The 20,164-nt window shown below is 46.5% G+C and overlaps 1 protein-coding gene across 2 annotated transcripts in view; it reads left to right on the top strand.

The window, feature by feature from the left end:
• Nucleotides 1–17,498, top strand: part of ATL2 (atlastin GTPase 2) — a 95,708-nt gene extending 78,210 nt beyond the window's left edge. Inside the window, exons 10-14 of one of the 2 annotated variants that reach the window (XM_075339424.1) lie at nt 804–860; nt 959–1,030; nt 11,040–11,471; nt 14,013–14,027; nt 15,642–16,254. In XM_075339424.1, coding sequence (XP_075195539.1) covers nt 804–860; nt 959–1,030; nt 11,040–11,471; nt 14,013–14,027; nt 15,642–15,749 — 684 coding nt within the window. In that variant the 3' untranslated portion in view covers nt 15,750–16,254. Of the gene's footprint in view, nt 1–803; nt 861–958; nt 1,031–11,039; nt 11,472–14,012; nt 14,028–15,641 lie in introns of both variants that reach the window. The other variant, XM_075339425.1, reaches the window with a different exon arrangement.
• The last annotated feature ends 2,666 nt before the right edge of the window (nt 17,499–20,164 follow it).

The raw sequence follows: 20,164 nt of genomic DNA, 5'->3' as shown, positions 1-20,164 counted from the left end.
AGATCGTTGATGCTATGCACAACCTCATACTGGAGAATTGACGAATTTCAGCTTCAAGCAATAGCACACCTGGATCGACTGATCATATGGATAAGACCCAGATTTATTTGTATGACCCTGAAAAGGAGCAGACAAAAGAGTGGAGGCACAGTGGTTCGCCTCATGCAAAGCAGTTCAGGGTGCAAAAATCAGCCACTAAGGTGATGGCGTGTGTGTTCTGGGATAAGGAGGGCATGCTGCTAGTGGACTACCTTCAAAAGGGTTCCACCATCAATTCAAGGTATTACATTGAACTTTTGGACCAATTGAAGGCAGCTCTGAAGGCCAAAAAGCGCGTCAAGCTGTTCAAAGGAATCTTGTACCTGCAAGATAACGCCTCCGCTCACACTGCACAAGTGACCATAGCAAAACTGGCAGAGCTGGGCTTCCAGCTGCTGACCACCCACCTTATTCACCAGATCTTGCTCCCTCCGACTATCATCTGTTTCCAAACCTGAAGAAACACTTCAAGGGTACCAAATTTCACACCATTTCTGATGCCATGCCTAGTTGGAGGTGGCACAACCAAAATCTTTCTTTTTGCTAGGCTTACAGAACTTGGAATACCGATGTAAGAAGTGTGATGACATCAGTGGAGAGTATGTAGAATAAATGTAAAGTTTCATCATCCTATTTCGTTTCTTTCTGGATAAAGCCAAAGATTTATCAGCAGCCTCTCATATATGTGTGCTTTATAATATACATTCACACATACAGTTCGCACTTTGTCATTCTAGTTTTCATTGTCCGTTTCTTATTTCTAGGCGTACATTAAAATCTACCAAGGAGAGGAGCTTCCCCACCCAAAGTCTATGTTGCAGGTATGAATCTAAAAATGTTTTTTCTGTTGTACAAAAACAATCATTATTAAAATTATTTTAAATCCATTTTCTTATGGGTTTTTTTCCTCCTTCTATAGGCAACAGCAGAAGCCAATAATCTTGCTGCTGTCGCTGGAGCTAAGGACACGTACAGCAAATACATGGAGCAGGTAAGATGCAGCCATTACTCACTCTGATGAGATTTTTGCTCTCTTTTTTTTTTTTTCTTTTTAATGGAATCCAGTTTTGGACGCCACATTTTAAAAAAGATATTTGGAGAGAAGTCAGGTCAAATGCAGGAAATTATATTCTTACATGGAATAGAGGCCTATTGTGTAATTGGCCGTGTTTAGCTGTGAAAAGAAGACTCCTCAGAGGAGATCTTGTTTATATGTATACATGTGTGGTCAATATAAGCACTGGCACATGACTTATTCCTTCCAAAGACAATACTAAGGACCAGGGGGCACTCATTACAGGCGGAAAGACCATTCCTTCAACTAAATACGAAAGGGTTCTTTACAGTTAGGGGCACTTTGCACACTACAACATCGCAGGTGCGATGTCGGTGGGGTCAAATTTAAAGTGACGCACATCCAGCGTCACAGGCGATATCGTAGTGTGTAAAGCCTTTTTGATACGACTAACGAGTGCAAAATCGTCGTAATCGTATCATCGGTGTAGCGTCGGTCATTTCCATAATTTGGAAATGACCGATGTTACGATGTTGTTCCTCGTTCCAGCGGCATCACACATCGCTGTGTGTGAAGCCGCAGGAGCGAGGAACATCTCCTACCTGCGGCTCACGCCAGCTATGCGGAAGGAGGGGGGCGAGATGTTTACTTCCCGCTCATCTCCGCCCCTCCGCTTCTATTGGCCGCCTGCCGTGTCACGTCGCTAGGACGTCGCACGACCCGCCCCCTTAATAAGGAGGCGGGTCGCCGGCCAGAGCAACATCGCAGGGCAGGTGAGTGCATGTGAAGCTGGCGTAGCGATAATGTTCGCTATGCCAGCTATCACCATGATATCGCAGCTGGGGCGGGGACTATCGCGCTCGGCATCGCAAGCATCGGCTTGCGATGTCGTAGTGTGCAAAGTGCCCCTTAGAGCAGTTAGACTGTGGAATGTCCTACTGCAAGAGGTAGTAATGGAAGGCACTATGACAGTTTTAACCCCTGAGTCTATTTTCACCTTCCTGACCAGGCCTTTTTTTCGTTTCTGACCAGTGTCACTTTATGATGTGATAACTCTGGAACGCTTCAGCGGATCCCTGTGATTCTGAGATTGTTTATTCTTGACATATTGTACTTTATTTTAGTGGTAAATTTAGGACGATAATTATTGTTTTCTTTATAGTTTGGGAGACCCAGACCATGGCTGTTTAGCTTCTGCCTCCGGAGGACACACAAAGTACTACACTTAAAGTGTAGCTCCTCCCTCTGAGCTTATACACCCCCTGGTAGCCAGTCCTAGCCAGTTTATTGCTTTGTGTCAGGAGGCATACATCCACACATGCATTCTCATCTGATTTGTTTGACTTTTGGAAAGAGTTTGAAGAAAAGCGGGTCCATGTCTGGACTCCCGGCATGTCCCTTCTCACCCCACTGTGTCGGCTGTGTTAAGGTTGATTTACAAGGCTGCAGCCTTACATGTCGCGCTCCTTCACCATCCCTTCTGGGCTCTGGCTTGAAGTGGGAGACAGCACGGTCTCCATGCCTGGCAGGAGTCCGGTCTCCATCCACAGCCCCTTGAGGATTCTGTTGGACCGGAGCACTCATCCCCAGGGACATGGCCCTGCGTCTCAGCAGCTAAGTACCTGAGACGTTTATGTTGGGGGTCCCGGTTCTTTATTGTAAGGGGAGAGTATGCTGTATGTAATTGTTTTATCTTTTCCGGCGGGTTCTCTAGCTTTTGCCTGAGAACCGCGCCGATGGTGCCTGCTTGTCGGCCTCGCCGCTTAAATTTAGGCCCCGGCTTCGCCGGAGGCCTAGTTTCATTTTCACTCCTTCCCTGCAGGTCTCTATAGCCCTCCAGTTCCCGCTCTTTTATAGGAACGCCCCCTAGTCCCGCCCCCTCCCATTTCTCAGGCAGAGTTCACTCTGCTCTGGGACATCCTTTCTGCATCTCTGCTGAGGTGCTGCGCACTGAAGGACCGGGCTTCGGGATCTGGAGGGCACACAACACCGCGCTCAGCGGTCTGGTAAGCCACAGCCGGTCTCCGGTTGTGGACCTCTGTATATTCTCCCTGGGGTTCATTCTCTGCAAAGCCCCCACTCCAGCAGCATGTCTCAGACAAGGAGCAAGGCTCCAAAGCTTTATTCTGCATGCACTACATGTAAGCTCCTGCTGCCTGAGCCGAGCACCTATCCACATTGTGATGTCTGCTCTAACTTGGCGGTGCCACAGCCTGGAGTCTCACCCCCAGTGGTCTCTCAGGCTGCTGCACCTGTGATTGAACCCCCGGCCTTGGTAGAGTCCTTTTCTAGGTCCATATCCCAGTCATTTGCCGAGTCCATGGGACTTTTGTCCAGGACTTTGATGAATATGCATCAGCCCCCCTCACAGGGTGCCTCTAATTCTCTTGACAGAGGACTCCTATCCTCTGACCTCCGTCCATCGGAGCTCACGGAGGATTCATCATCTGACCCCAGACCCCGTCCTTCTAAGAGAAGGCGCAGGGTTTCCTCCCCCTCCCCATCCCACGGCTCTGTCTCAAGAGCTGACTCTCAAGATGAGGAGGATGCCCTCACTGGGGGCTCGGAGGCTATGTATCCCATCGATTTCTCTGAGGGTGACTCAGATCTTGGTGATTTGATTGCTTCTATTAATTCTGTGCTGGATCTCAATCCGCCAGTGTCAGAGGAGCAACTCTCTTTGGCAGAAAAACATCAGTTTACCTCGCCTAAGAGAGTGAAGAGTGTGTTCTTTAACCACTCCAGTTTTCAGACCGCTGTGACCAAACCCAGGGCCTGCCCTGACAAACGCTTTCCAAAGCGTGGTTCTGATGACCGGTTTCCATTTCCACCTGAGGTGGTCAAGGAGTGGTCTCACTCCCCAAAGGTAGACCCTCCAGTGTCTAGGCTCTCAGCCCGGACCGTTGTGTCGGTGGCTGACTGCACCTCACTTAAGGATTCCACTGACCGTCAGATTGACCTTCTGGCCAAATCTGTGTATGAAGCTGCGGGGGCCGCGTTTTCCCCGACTTTTGCAGCAGTGTGGGCTCTCAAAGCCATCTCTGCTTCTCTAGAGGAGATGCATTCCCTCACCAAGGAATCTATGCCTGAGATGGTTACCTTAACTGCTCAGGCTTCAGCTTTTTCATCTTATGCCATGTCTGCCATGCTAGAGGCTGCTCACCGCATTGCGGTGGCTTCAGCTAATTCTCTTGTTATCCGCAGGATTTTGTGGCTTCGAGAGTGGAAGGCAGATGCTTCTTCCAAGAAGTTTCTTGCTGGGCTCCCTTTTGCTGGTTCACGGCTGTTTGGTGAACAGCTGGATGAAATCATTAAAGAAGCTACTGGCGGGAAGAGTACTTCCATGCCACAAACCAAGACCAGGAAACCCGCCCAGGGTAGGAATCAATCGAGGTTTCGTTCCTCCAACTGGTCATCCTCTAAGCCTTCCGCCTCGTCCGCTAACTCAGCCAAGGATCAGAAATCCAACTGGCGCCCAAAAGCGCGTCCGCAGAAGTCCGCAGGAGGTTCTGCCACTAAGGCAGCTTCCTCATGACTCTCGGCCCGCTCCAGCCATGTCCTTAGTCGGTGGCAGGCTCTCCCACTTTGGCGACGCTTGGTTAAAGCAAGTCTCCGATCAGTGGGTGAGAGACATCATATCTCACGGCTACAGGATAGAATTCTCTTCCAGCCCTCCAAACAGATTTTTTCTCTCAACTCCCCCCTGCTCCAAGGCCGCCACCTTCTCGCAGGCCGTGGCGTCCTTGCAGGCAAACGGAGTGATTGTCCCAGTTCCCGCTCAGGAACGGTTCAGAGGTTTTTACTCAAATCTCTTCCTAGTTCCAAAAAAGGACGGTACCTTCCGGCCCATCCTGGATCTCAAGCTTCTCAACAAGCATGTCCGGGTGCGGCATTTTCGCATGGAGTCTCTGCGATCAGTCATTGCCTCTATGACCCAAGGGGAGTTCCTGGCGTCCATCGACATCAGAGATTCCTATCTACATGTGCCAATCGCAGTGTCACATCAGCGTTGGTTACGTTTTGCGATAGGAGAGGATCATTTCCAATTCGTGGCTCTCCCCTTCGGGTTAGCCACGGCCCCTCGGGTATTCACCAAGGTCATGGCGGCAGTGATTGCGGTCCTGCACCTCCAGGGGTTAGCAGTGCTTCCTTATCTGGACGACCTTCTGGTCAGGGGTACATCCAGCGCAGACTGTCAGCGGAGTGTTTCGCTCACTCTCGCCACCCTAGCCCAATTCGAGTGGATTGTCAATCTTCCCAAATCCACTCTGACTCCGACCCAGAGTCTCACGTACCTAGGGATGCAGTTCGAGACTTTGCCGGCACTTGTGAAGTTGCCCTTAATCAAACAGCAGTCTCACCGGCTAGCGGTGCGCTCTCTCCTGAGGCCCCGCCGTTATTACCTCAGGCGCCTGATGCAGGTGCTGGGTCAAATGGTGGCCTCCATGGAGGCGGTTCCCTTTGCCCAGTTCCATCTGCGTCCTCTGCAGCTGGACATTCTCCGCTGTTGGGACAAGCGGCCTTCCTCCTTACAGAGGTTAGTGGCTCTGTCGCCACGGACCAGGAGCTCTCTTCAGTGGTGGCTTCGACCCCTCTCCCTGTCCCAAGGGCGCTCCTTCCTGACTCCGTCCTGGGTGATTCTCACCACGGATGCCAGCCTATCCGGCTGGGGAGCGGTACATCTCCACCACAGAGCACAGGGCACTTGGACTCCGTCCGAGTCAGCCCTTTCAATCAATGTGCTGGAAACCAGAGCTGTGCTTCTAGCTCTCCTAGCCTTTCACCACCTGTTGGCGGGCAGGCACATTCGAGTCCAGTCAGACAACGCGACAGCGGTTGCCTACATCAATCACCAAGGCGGGACACGCAGCCGCCTGGCAATGTTGGAGGTCCAACGCATTCTTCAATGGGCGGAGGACTCCAAATCCACCATATCCGCAGTCCACATCCCTGGCGTAGAAAACTGGGAGGCAGATTATCTCAGCCGTCAATCCGTGGACGGTGGCGAGTGGTCCCTGCACCCGGCAGTGTTTCAGTCAATCTGCCGCAAGTGGGGCACTCCGGACGTGGACCTAATGGCATCCCGTCACAACAACAAGGTTCCGGTTTACGTGGCTCGCTCCCACGATCCTCAGGCCTTCGCCGCGGACGCTCTGGTTCAAGACTGGTCCCAGTTTCGTCTGTCCTACGTGTTTCCCCCTCTAGCTCTCTTGCCCAGAGTCCTGCGCAAGATCAGAATGGAGGGCCGTCGAGTCATCCTCATTGCACCGGACTGGCCCAGGCGAGCTTGGTATCCGGACCTGCTCCAACTGTCCGTGGAGATGCCGTGGCATCTTCCGGACCGTCCAGACCTTCTCTCGCAAGGTCCGTTTTTCCGCCCGAATTCTGCGGCACTCAAATTGACGGCGTGGCTCTTGAGTCCTGGATTTTGACGGCTTCTGGTATTCCTCCTGAAGTCATCTCCACTATGACTCGGGCCCGTAAGTCTTCCTCCGTCAAGATCTATCACAGGACTTGGAAAGTTTTCCTGTCCTGGTGTCGCTTTTCCGGCCATTCTCCTTGGCCATTCTCGTTGCCGACCCTTCTGTCTTTTTTACAGTCCGGTCTGCAGCTAGGACTGTCCCTCAATTCTCTCAAGGGACAAGTCTCAGCTCTATCAGTGCTGTTCCAGCGGCGTCTCGCCCGGCTGGCTCAGGTCCGCACCTTCATGCAAGGTGCGTCTCACATCATTCCGCCTTATCGGCGGCCCTTGGATCCCTGGGACCTTAACTTGGTCCTCACGGTATTGCAGAAACCCCCTTTCGAGCCCCTTAGGGAGGTTTCTTTGTATCGTCTTTCTCAAAAGGTGGCCTTTCTAGTTGCCATAACTTCTCTCAGGAGAGTCTCTGATTTGGCTACGCTCTCCTCGGAGTCACCTTTTTTGTTTTTTCACCAAGACAAGGTAGTTCTCCGTCCGACCCCGGACTTTCTTCCTAAGGTGGTCTCTCCCTTCCACCTTAACCAGGATATTTCCTTGCCTTCCTTCTGTCCGGCCCCTGTTCATCGCTTTGAGAAAGCGCTGCATACTCTAGATCTGGTGCGTGCTCTCCGGATCTATGTGTCTCGCACCGCTGCGCTTAGGTGGTGCACCTCTCTTTTTGTGCTAACCACAGGGCGGCGCAAGGGTCTCTCTGCTTCTAAGCCGACCTTGGCCCGTTGGATTAGATCGACCATTTCGGACGCCTACCAGAGTACTCAGGTGCCTCCCCCGCCGGGGATCAAAGCACACTCGACCAGAGCTGTCGGTGCCTCTTGGGCTTTTAGGCACCAGGCTACGGCTCAACAAGTCTGTCAGGCTGACACTTGGACTAGCCTGCATACCTTTTCGAAGCACTACCAAGTGCATGCTCATGCTTCGGCAGATGCGAGCTTGGGCAGACGCATCCTTCAGGCGGCTGTCGCCCACTTGTGAAGTTAGGCTCCGCCTACTTCTTAGTTTTTTCTGTTTATTCCCACCCAGGGACAGCTTTGGAACGTCCCATGGTCTGGGTCTCCCAAAGGAACGATAAAGAAAAAGAGAATTTTGTTACTTACCGTAAATTCTTTTTCTTATAGTTCCGTATTGGGAGACCCAGCACCCTCCCTGTTGCCTGTTGGCAATTTTCTTGTTCCGTGTGTTATCACCGGCTGTTGTCGTGGACAGAGTCTCCGGTTGTTCCGGTTCTTGCTCGGTTCTACTTGTGGGTGGCTATTCTCCTTCAGCTTTTGCACTAAACTGGCTAGGACTGGCTACCAGGGGGTGTATAAGCTCAGAGGGAGGAGCTACACTTTTAAGTGTAGTACTTTGTGTGTCCTCCGGAGGCAGAAGCTAAACACCCATGGTCTGGGTCTCCCAATACGGAACTATAAGAAAAAGAATTTACGGTAAGTAACAAAATTCTCTTTTTTATCTGTGAAGATATTGGAAATTTACCTAAAAGCTTAAAGATTTCTCAGTTTTCAGACTTTAAATTTTTTACCCTCAGGCCCTGTGCGCACACTGCATTTTTACCAGCGGTTTTACCCACGGTTTTGCTGCAGAAATGTTTGTAACCTTTCTGCAGACATTTCCAAGCAAAACCTATGGGAAAAAAAAATAGCTGTGCGCACACTGCGTTTTTGTTTCTCAAGAAGATTCTTTCTGCAGAATTTCTTGAGAAAATGTGCATGTCACTTCTTTCCGCAGGTACCTGTGGTATTTTACTCCATTCACTGTAATGTAATCTCGAAATACCGCAGGTAGCAAATGATGTGTGGTATGCCCTCGGTTTACCTGTGGTAATGTTCATCACTGCCTGCGTTTTGCAGGGAAGTGATGTCATTATGACAGGAAGAGGAAGTGGAGCAGAGAGTAAACACACACCCTATCAGACACAGACATATAGTAAACACACACATCACACTAACACACAGACACAGACATATAGAATACACATACAAATCAAACGTACATATGATAAAAAGAGAGTGGGCTCCGCTGTATTTTTACCGTCCAGTCGAGGTAAACACACAGCGGCGGCCCGGTATTCTCAGGCTGGGGAGGGCGAGGGCCAGGGTTAATGCTCACCTCTCCCGCAGCGCAGAATATCAGCTCGCAGCTGCCCCGGGACTGTCGCATCCATTATGCGGCAGTCCCGAAGTGTCCCCGGCTCTTCCAGATTGCCGTGATGCGGTGGCAATCAGGGTAATAATGAGTTATATTGCAGCTCATCGCTGCCATTTAAGTCCAGGCTTAAACATGGCAGCGTCTATGAGACAGCTTTCATGATTAACCCTTTCATGATTGACCCGTAAGTAAGGTGAATAAACACACACACCGAGAAATCCTTTATTTTAAATAAAAGACAAAAAAGCCCCCTCTTTCCCCATTTTTTTTAATCCCCCCAAACACACAGCTCCGGCGTAATCCACCAAGGTCCCATGATGCTTGCATCCAGCCGCGACTGACACACTATATACTGAATGCAGCCTCGTAATGAGCCTGCAGAGGTAACCACAGGTCATTGCCCACGGCCGGTAATGTGAACACACTACCGCTCGGAAGAAATGCAGTGGGTCGATTGTTGATTGATCTGTCCTCTATCTATCTGTTTATGTATCTATATATCCATCTATCCCTTTATCTATCCATCTATCTATTCTTCTATCTGTCTATTTATCTATCTATCTATCTACTATATATCTCAGAAGGAAATGCCTTTTTTTTTTTTTCCCAATGTGCTTTTCTGCATTGAATGCATTAAAACCCATGTACCAACCCGCGGCAAAACCGCGGGTGCGTTATTATCGTGGTTTTTGCCGCGGGTGCAGTATTCTGCCACAGGGTGCGGATTTTTCTAGTGCGCACTTAGCCTAAAATCAGAGAATTATGTCACACACAAAATAGTTAATTACATTTCCCACATGTCTACTTTACATCAGTAACATTTTTGAAACCTTTAAACTTTTTTTTTTTTTTTTTTAGTTAGGAAGTGAGAAGAGTTCAAAGTTTATCAGCAATTTTCTAATTTTTCTTACATAATATACAAAACCATTTTTTTAGGGATCCCATCACATTTGAAGTGACTTTAGGAGGCCTAGGTGACCTAAAATACCCTAAAGTGTCACCATTCTAAATACTGCACCCCTCAAACTGCTCAAAACTACATCCAAGAAATGTATTAACCCTTCAGTGGCTTAACAGGAACTAAAGCATTGTGACAGGAAAAAATGAAAATGTTTCCCGTCAACCTAGGAAATGCTTAGTTACTAACAGTACAACCTGTGCTCCATCAAGGCATATGGAGAACTAAGCTCGCCTCCTCTTCGTGAACCATAAAAATTTCAGTTTAGCTACATAGTTAATATGGACGGGAAGAGATAAAGAATCTGCCCTAAAAGAGCTAATTTGTCCCTCCTGATCCCAGTAGTTCTTATTGTAAACAAGCCTAGTCTCCTCTAGAGATTGAAACAATCTTTCTCTGGATGGATGGCGTGCCGCCCTCTTGTATTTTGAGTTTTTTGTGGGGTTTTAACGTGAAACAGTTTTTGACGATACATTTTGTATGGGATATTTATGTACTCATACAAACGAATCATATCTCCCCAAGAATAAAAAAAATGTAGTTCTTTTTATAATCCTTCCTAATAATAAAGATACGCCATACTCCGTACCAGTTTTTTGGCTCTTTTCACCAATTCATAGAAAAGATGCCCTGGACTTAGAGAGAGTACAAAGAGCTGTAATGAATACTGCAGAAGGGTTACACTAATACAATCCTAGTATTACAGCCCTGTCCTGTAAGGTTATATACCTCTCTTAATATATGACAGTATCCTCTTTGCCTTTGAAGCTGCCGCTCATTGACATTTCATGCTGTTTAGTCTGGGATTTACAAGTACACCCAGATCCTTCTCTCCAAGTGACTCTCCTAGTTTTACTCCATCTAGAGCATATGATGCCCATATATCATTAGTGGCCAGATACATACAGTACATACATTTACATTTCTCCATATTTAACCTCGTCTTTTGTCAAGTGGATGCTCAAACCCTCTGTTTGTCCTAGTTGGCCTGTATGTGTAGGACATTGTTAGATGCCTTAGCAAAGTCCAAAAACACTATATCCAGGGCTTCCCTCTGTCCAGGTGTCTACTCACCTTTTCATAAAAACTAATCCTATTGGTTGGACAACTTCTATCCTTTATAAAACTGCTGTCTATCCCATACTCTTACATATAATCTCATTAAAAGCCCCTTGAACATTTTTCCCCCATAATGAATGTTAACTTTACTGGTCTGTAATTACCGGGGAAAGACCTGGAGAGCATCAATGGAACAAGGGACTCCCAGCCATTCTCCCATGCCGGCACTTGTCCGGCCTGTGTGTAAAGTCTGCAATCTAATATTGTTGTATTGTAGATGCTAATTTATTTATATTTTTTTTGTTTGGCTGTGGAACGGTTTTAATGTATCACTCTACCCTCAGGTATGTGGAGGAGACAAGCCATACATTGCCCCAGCAGATCTCGAAAGAAAGCACTTGGATGTGAAGGAAACCTGCATCAATCAGTTCCGCTCAGTGAAGAAGATGGGCGGAGAGGATTTCTGCCGCCGGTACCAGGATCAGCTGGAGGCCGAGATAGAAGAAAGCTATGCAAACTTTATGAAACACAATGATGGCAAAAATATCTTCTATGCTGCCCGCACCCCGGCCACTTTGTTTGCCGTCATGTTTGCAATGTACATTGTCTCAGGGCTGACTGGTTTCATTGGCCTGAACTCTATAGCAAACATTTGTAACCTGATCATGGGGTTAGCGCTGCTGTCCTTCTGCACCTGGGCTTATGTGAAGTACTCTGGAGAGTTTCGGGATTTGGGAACCTTAATAGATCAAATTGCTGAAATAATTTGGGAACAGGTCAGTATCTCTGGTAATGTTTCTTTGTGTGGTTATTCATTTAGCCCTATTTAGGTGGTCTTATTCCTACATGTCTTGCAGATGTCCACAGAGGATATGTTTTTTTATATATGTGCTTGTTGTTCTTAGCAATCTCCCCTGACTACCAAAAGCATGGACACTATGGCTCCCATTCATCAAAGCTTTTTATGGCAAAATTCTGGTGTAACATCTCTGAAAAAATGCGAAGCACAAAAACTCTGTTAATTTTTATTTTTATTTTTTTGCTCAGCTTTGACTTAGTGAGCCAAGAGGAGCTGGACAGGGAAGTATTGACTGGCGCATGTCAAATTCATGACCAGAGATAGCGTTCTACATGCCACAAATCCTACTCCAATCTCTGACTGGAGTAAGATTTGTGGTGAGGTGCACCCCACTTTGTGCCTTGCCTGATTAAAATAGATGTACGACTCTTAATGAATCCAGCACTTTGCACTCCACCCTGGCTACTCAAGATCGACATGAAAATGCCAATCTTGTTGAATTTGTGCCCAAACCTTATCATACACCTGGTTGTGTTCTCAGGAATATCTACCGTATTTTTCGGATTATAAGACGCACTTTTCCTCCCAAAAATTTGGGAGGAAAATGAGTGGTGTGTCTTAAAATCCGAATGTAGCTTACCAGGTGGTGATTGAGAGGGGTCACAGGAGGCAGGGGCTGTGTGCGGTGGCTGGCGGAGCTTCTGTGGTTGGCGGCGGCCGGCGCATTTGCTGTGGTCGGCGGCGGCCGGCACATCTGCTGTGGTCGGCGAGGTACAAGCCATTCTGACAATGTCCGTGGTAAGGACTTAAAATAATGGCGCCCAGAGTCTGCCCGTGCGCAGATGGAGCCCATCTGCACACGTGCTGCCTCCAGGCGCCATTTGTTTGAAGCCCTCACCGCCGACATCTTCAGAGTAACCCGTGCCTCACCGCCCCCTCACAGAAAAGAGCCAGCATGGGGCAGACCCTGCGGAAAGCAGAGCAGAGCCAGCGTGGGGTAGAGCAGAGCCAGCGTGGGGTAGAGCAGAGCCAACACATAGCAGCGCCTGCAGCCCCAGCACAGCGGTAAGACCCCATCGGATTATAAAACTGACTCCATATATTTTTTTTTTCTTTTACTTTGAATTTATGGGGGTGCGTCTTCTAATCCGGTGCGTCTTATAATGCGAAAAATACAGTGTATTCTAACATTTGCACTCTGTTCTGCCCTCTAGTGGTCTCTAATAAACCAAACCGTGACTTCAGAGCCAGAAAAGATGATTACCCATCCAAAGTAGCACTGCTTACCGCCACCCAGTGTCTAGATTTTAAAAGGAAAAATATTCTGGTTCTAGTGAAGTTGGTCTGGACTTCACACCGCCACCCTACATCTTGATCACTCCGCTCCATGCAGTATGTTGGTATTGTACGGTGGACTGGAATCTGCCTACATTAATTTAAGGCCAGAAGTGGTTTTCCTTCCCCCACTCATGTAACCTGTCATTTATCAAGAACGCTGGATGACGTTGCATTTAATATTTGGATTCACCTCTTTTCCATACCTCCTGTACTAACTGGTTTTAATAAGATGCTGTTGTAAACGCAAAATCCCATGATGTGGCTGCCGCATGTGACCGATGATCACGCCACCAGCGGGAACAAATGTTTCTGTAAGTTTGCCAGTGTCGCCTCTGTGTTAGCCCAAATTTATGCACTCATTGTCCCTGTAGGTGGGCATGGCTGGCAGCCACAACATGTGACCATTCAGTAAAACACTGAGCTGGTTAACTGCACAACTGGTGCCAATCCAGGAATACATACCCTGCCCCATAACCACAACTTTTAAAGGTCAACTGACCAGCTCTTACAACCAGTCTGTATCAAAGTGGTTCAGCTGAAGGACAAACTGGCTAAACCAGACGCCTCCCCCCATATCCCATATTGTTCCCCTTCTTCTACTGCCATGGTACTATTGCTGTGAAAACAGTAATGGCCTTGTATATTGCCCGTATCCACCTGCGTCATGTATTCACGGTCATTCAGGGAGAAGCTAGCACCAGAGTAACATCAGAATGAGCTTGTTTTCAACATTTTAGTAAGGTGATGGCTTTATTAATGTAAAAACATATTTGGTAAGTTCTTAGATGGCAGAATGGTAAAGGGAACCTGTACTATCGGAAGGGTATCTGCCATGAAGCCCACCTCCTCATAGAGAAAGCAATGTCTAAGCATCAGAGGAACCAACAGGACGCTCAAGAAATACAGGTTACTATGTAGTGGTAAAAGCCTCATAGCTGAGGACTAAGGGAGACATTTCTGAAACCGTTTTTCTATTTTGCATTTCTTATGTTTAATGCACATTTAAGTGGCTGTAATTGGGTATATATTACAGGGAAGAAAGGTTACGGAGTTTCCTACCTATACACATGTTCAGCCTTCTGCTCCATTCATGTCGGATTCTAACCCTTCCCTATCCCATCCATCGTTCCTCTTTACATACTGTGTCTTACGTCTGTCTCTTTCTTTCCGTGCTGCACAGAGGAGTCCCAAGAAGGTGAGGCGCTGTCACATCTCCTCGCATGTCACAATTCAGGCCTGAAATGCATAATATGTATCTGCCAATAATGTAGTCACATCTTATCGCCCTGGTGTGAACAGTACCTGCTCAGTATATTACATTACGCTGGACAGATCTGGGACTATAACACTTGTTATTTGTAGGTCCCTAAAGTCTCTTCTTCTGAAAAACTTAAAGAACTTGGAAAAACGTTACTAGGTTCTGGCCTCAAGGAACGCCAACCAGCTAAAACTTATGGCATATCTTATCCATAATGCATCACGTTGTATAGTGGGAATGCTTCCAAAATCCGGTTATCCAATTCTTACAACAACCTAAAAATAAAGCTCCCCATAAGGCTTTACAGTAATAGAAGTAGATGTCTTCATCACTTAAAGCATTTTTTTTTCTTTGTCTGAGCACCAATGTAAATGAGCCTGACTTCTAGTCCTGGATGTATCTGTAGTCGCTGAAAGTACATGTCCCATGATGGTGACAGTACAGACTGTCAGTCCTGTGCACTTCTCTATGGAGCATGCATTGAGCTGCACACTTAGGATGATGCCAACAGCCTGGCACCAGTCAGCCTGTAGCCAGCCCCAGTACATGGTATTAATGACTGCACTGATACTGGAATGGGATGCCAACACTCTCAGGGAAATCATAGTGGCACTGGCACCCATGAATGCTCTAAACATGGCCAAATTTCAAAGCAACTCCTTTCATCTTCCTTAAACCGCTATTGAATGTTGATATTTTTAAAAAATAAAATATTTGGGCAAACCCTTTAGAAATTTGCATTTTTTTTTTTATGTCCCTATTGTATAACTGCCACAGGCGGTGTACAAGTTTTGTAAAATAATTACAACAAAATGCAAAATTTGAGTGGTCCATAGGTCTAATAATTCCTATTGTTGCTATATTAAAAGAGGGCCACTGTAACCTTTCCTAGGTCATCAGGTATTGATGTAGGTTAGGTCATGTCATCAATATCTGATTGGCGAGGGCACCCTCAACTGTAAGCTATAACTGGCGGCAGGAGTTCTCGAATACTGCCCCAGCAAAACAACGTTGTCAAAACTATAGTGGCTGCGCTTGGCTTTTGCAGTTTTAGTAGGGGGTGGATCTGCAGTACCTGGCCGCGACTACTTCAGATGTGATGGAGCTGCTGTGCTGCGGCGGCATCCGAGAACTTCCGTCTGGTGGGGATGCGACAAATATTGATGACCCAGCCGAAGGATAAGGCCTTCAATAAAAAACAAAATTAGTGACCAACCGCTTTGTAATGCCCAGGCCCTAATGTTTGTTTTGAATTTACAGTGCCATAGATGCTGTAGTATTATGATAGCTGCAATGGTGCCTACTCCACCTGGAGATCTGGCCACAAATTTGCCACACTCAGATTCCTATAGAAACTGTTTAGCTAATTTATTGAAGACTGATGATGACCGTCGTCTTATTTTCTATGGCACAACCAATGTCAATCATATAAAGTTCCGCCACAAAAACAACTTTTCATGCCTGAATTGTGCCTGATACTCCATCCATATCTACTCATCCATCCATTCTTCTACTAATCTTCTGTTCCTAACTAACCACTTCGTGTTCCAGGTGTTCTCCAAACTCTATGAAGTTTGTAAACGCCGGCTGCCCCGCCGGGCATTACCGTCTATCCAGCGACACAGAAGGTCATCGAATAATAACAAGAGGAAAAACTAAAGCATACTCTATCCTTTGCTTCTTTCAAGTGTTTGGTTTCGATCACCGGAGCAGTTAGCAGAACAGATGTACTGGGCCTTTGACACCATTATCTGGTTTCTACATGGCAGGTTTAGGAAACCATTGGCCCTCCAGCTATTGAAGTACATAAATTGCCCGCATGCATCACCGGCTGGAGAGCCACCGGCTGCCTTACCTCAACCATATGGGGATCTCTTCATATATATCATATATATACACCACGGCTTTCATGAAATGTCCCATAGCACAACTTCATCCATACCTTTTTTTTTATTTTATTTTTTTTTTACTTTGTATTGAATTTGCTTTCCTTGTTTTGAGTTTTCTATCATTTTTTTTTTACCATTATTTTATCATTTTCTTTTCTTTCACATCCTTTTTACTCACCAGGTATTGAAGCCAATGAGTGATACCTTCATGGAGGATAATATAAGACAAACTGTGACAAACTCAATCAAGGCAGGTCTTACAGAGCAAGTAACTCAAGCTTCCCGGCTAAAGACAGACTGACAATCCTTCCCGTGACTGTATTCTTCCCTAATCTATGCTTGTTTTTTTGTTTTTGTACAATGAGAACTATGTAAAATGAATACAAAATAAACCAAAGTTTACAATTACCACTGCTGGTGTAGTAGAAGGAGGCGGCACATCATTATTTACAGCCGTAAATCAGTTTCCCCATGTGAAAAAGCTATACAATTGTAAGTACAGTCATGGAAGCTGCTTTGCTCGCAAGTGGCAAACTCTGTTTGGGAGATGGAGTCCACGAGCTCAGAGGTGCACAACCTAGAATCCAATCCTGAACGGTGGGCCCAGGGCAATGGCGGCCCACTAATGCTTGCGGTTCCGGTTTACACGGTTGCGCACCACTGGCCTGGTGACCAGGTTAAACTGTTGTGCCATTTCTGAAAGGTCTCAAGCATCCTTGGAAATTACATGTTTCATAGTCAAATTCTATTTTAAAAAATGAATGTAATATTCATTTATAATTTTAATATTTATATTCCGTTATATTAAGAATGTCATCTATGATAGACAATTATGTTCTAAATAAATCTATTGCTTGATTCACTGCCTTTTTCGTGTACCTGTCCCTTAAGTTCAGTGTGTCCATAGATAATAGCTTGTTGTATGGAAGGATTTTTTTTTTAAGTGAAAACTATGCTTTTTTTTTTCCTCTGAAATCCACAAACCTGCCATAACAGTTGCATATCAGGCACCGTGAATTTTTTCTTTTCTTCTTCCTTCCATTTTTGGCCTTTATGTAAATATTGTATGCTGTTAATTTTATTGGGGGTTGTTGGGGTCTTGGGGGGCATCGGTCCATCCATTAGCATAGCTCCAGCTTTAGAAAGTTGTGATCATCTGTACAGCATTAGTTATTTTCTATACAAGAACAGATAGGGCATGTATATGATATATAAATAATATAAATACCAATTTTGTATCAAGTTTTTGTAGTCCATGCCAAATCCTGGTTCTGTGGTAGGCTAAGTTGAGTCCCTGCACAGGGACCGTTTGTGGCTCTTGTAAGTGTGTGAATGCATCATCCAATCTGAAATTTTGATATATTTGTGATAATTACCTGCCTTGAACACTGCTGTCTCACCCGATGGGCCGAGAAGAAAAATGAGCATTTTGTTGTGAATCTTTGTCCTGTTTAAAATTGAAAGCTGTTTCCTGTAATTTATTTTCAGTATGATTAAAATCTGTTGTATATATGGCACATCGAGCCGTGTGGCGTCTTCTTTATATTGTGGGATGTTGGTTTTTGTTTTTTTTTTTATTTCATTTACAAATATAAGTCGTGAGGAGCAAGTACTGCCATGCCCCGGTAGTTGGACACTCAGATGAGCTCCACTCGTTTACCGAGTGTAATGGAAGTTAATGCGAACACAAGCATTTTTCCAGAACATCTTCTGGAAAAATGCTCAAGTTTCCCATTATACTCATTAAATGAGTCAAGCCCATCCACGCGTCAAACTCCTCATTACTAGTGATGAGCGCACATGCTCGACATTGTATGGTACTCAATTGAGCATCGGGGTGATCTGTTTCTCAGCCAAGTATCGTGAGTGCCGATGTGTCTTCCGTAAAACAACGCACAGGCTCACTTCACTGCATGATGGGTGCAGGCCCCGCAAGGAGAGCCATTCGTACTTTCTGGCTCTCCCAGGTGTTCAAACAACCGGTGTAGTTTATATAAAAAAAAAAAAAAAACTCAATCCCTCTGGAATGGCAGGCTGTATTTGGGTGGAAAGCTGAGCTGCCCAATCATTGACTTCATAATACTCGTTACTCGAGTTGAGCCCTTTCAGAGCGTTAGACACCTGCTCAACTCGAGTACCCAGCACTCTAGCATTTTAGTGCTCACCATCTCTACTTTGTTACTAGTGATGTGTGAGCAGTACAATGCTGGAGTGCTGGGTACTCGAGTCGAGCTGGTTAGTCTCTCAGATGGGCCAACTCTGGTAACAAGCATTATGGAAGCCAATGATTGGGCAGTTCGGCACTCCGCCCGCATACAGCCAGCTATAAACAGAGCATTTCTGAGGGGAGTGAGGGCAGGGTGGGTTTTTGTTTTGGGTGTTTTTATACATGCTACATCCAAATACATTGTTTTTACCCCCAGTGAAAGCCATTCAGAGACTGCAAGTGGCTCTCTGTGGGGTGCTGGCTCGATCATTCAGTGAAGCAAGCCTGTGCTTTGTGTTTCATGAATGACACTTCCGAGCACCTGCGATATTCTGCCGAGTTCTCTAATGCTCGATCAATATGCAGAGCACGCTTGCCCATCATTACTCGTTACAAGTCCTGAGCGTGGTAGTGCTCATTCACTACTAAATATAAGTTGTATGATAAATTCAGAATTGACCAAACTTGGCAGCCATTATGTAACTGAAACATGCATGAATGGGAACATGTATATTTAGAGCCCTCCCCCCCCCCCATGGCAAAGGGCCTAAATATTTATATGGAAACCTAGCCCCAGTTTAAATCATACTAAGCAAGTATAGCTCAACTTTACAGTTTATTAATAATCAAGTTTTATTTTATATGCAAATGAGGGCTGTTTTGTACACGTGGCCTTTGCCTTGGTGTACTCTTGATATCATTCTGTTTGCTCTTCCAGGTATTGTGAATGGCAGACACAGATAGGCAGGAGCCAGAGCCACTATCAATGTGCAGACAGGAGACTTGGTGTTAGTTCTGAACCTTTATAGACAAGTCAATCAATGTGAGTTACCAGCTTTATTAAAGTGAACCTGTCAGGTGCAATATGCACCCAGAGCCACGAGCAGTTCTGGGTGCATATTGCTAATCCCTGCCTAACTGTCCCTGTATCTAGTAATATACTTTCTCTAAAGATCTTTATGTATTTCTAAAGATCTTTTATTATATACGAATGAGCACAGGAACTAGTAGTAAGGGCGTTGGTACCTGCGCTCATTCCGCCCTCTTAGCATGGTAGCAGTCCCACATGCTATTCAATGCAGCCTCACCAGCGGTGACGTGTGTACCTGTGTCCGCAGTCACAGCTGATCTGACGTCCCGGCACTTCCGGACATGCGCACTAGAACTCTCTGAACGGGACGCATACACCCAGCTTCATACTGCACATGACCAGAAGTGCTGGGCATTCAGATCAATGAACACAGGTACGTGCGTCACCGCTGGTGATGATGCATTGAATAGCATGTTAGCATGCCCTCGCGACTAGTCAATGTGCATATTAGCATATCATAAAATCTTTAGAAATACTTTCTTCATCGTTCCTTATGGGAGACCCAGACCATGGGTGTATAGCTTCTGCCTCCGGAGGACACACAAAGTACTACACTAAAAGTGTAGCTCCTCCCTCCGAGCATATACACCCCCTGGATGACACATCTAACCAGTTTCAATGCTTTGTGTTCAGGAGGTTGGAAGAAAAGCGGGTCCAGTCTGGACTCCCGGCATGTCCCTTCTCACCCCACTGTGTCGGCGGTGCTGTTAAGGTTGACTTTACAAGGCTGGAGCCTTCACATGCCGCGCTCCTTCACCATCCCCTGAGGCTCTGGCTTGAAGTGGGAGCCATCACGGTTCTCACTGCTTTGCAGGAGACCGACCTCCATCCGCAGCCCTGTCAGGATCCTGTCGGACGGAGCGTTTACCCCCCCCCCCCAGGGACATGGCCCTGCGTCTCAAAAGCTAAGTATTGAGACGTTATTCAGAGGTCCCGGGTACTTTTATTGTGGGGAGAGTGTGTTTTGACACTTTGCTGTAATTTCCGGCCGGTTCTCTGGTTTTTTCCTGAGAACCGCGCCGAGGGTGCCTGCTCGTCGGCCGCATGGAAAAATCTAGGCCCCGGCTTCAGTTGCGGCCTAGTTTCGTTTTCAGTTCCCCTGCTCATG

This window comes from Anomaloglossus baeobatrachus, chromosome 3 (assembly GCF_048569485.1).
Source record: "Anomaloglossus baeobatrachus isolate aAnoBae1 chromosome 3, aAnoBae1.hap1, whole genome shotgun sequence".
Classification (NCBI taxonomy): Eukaryota; Metazoa; Chordata; class Amphibia; order Anura; family Aromobatidae; genus Anomaloglossus; species Anomaloglossus baeobatrachus.
Note: the sequence above shows the minus strand (reverse complement) of the source record. Positions and strands in the feature narration are given on the sequence as shown.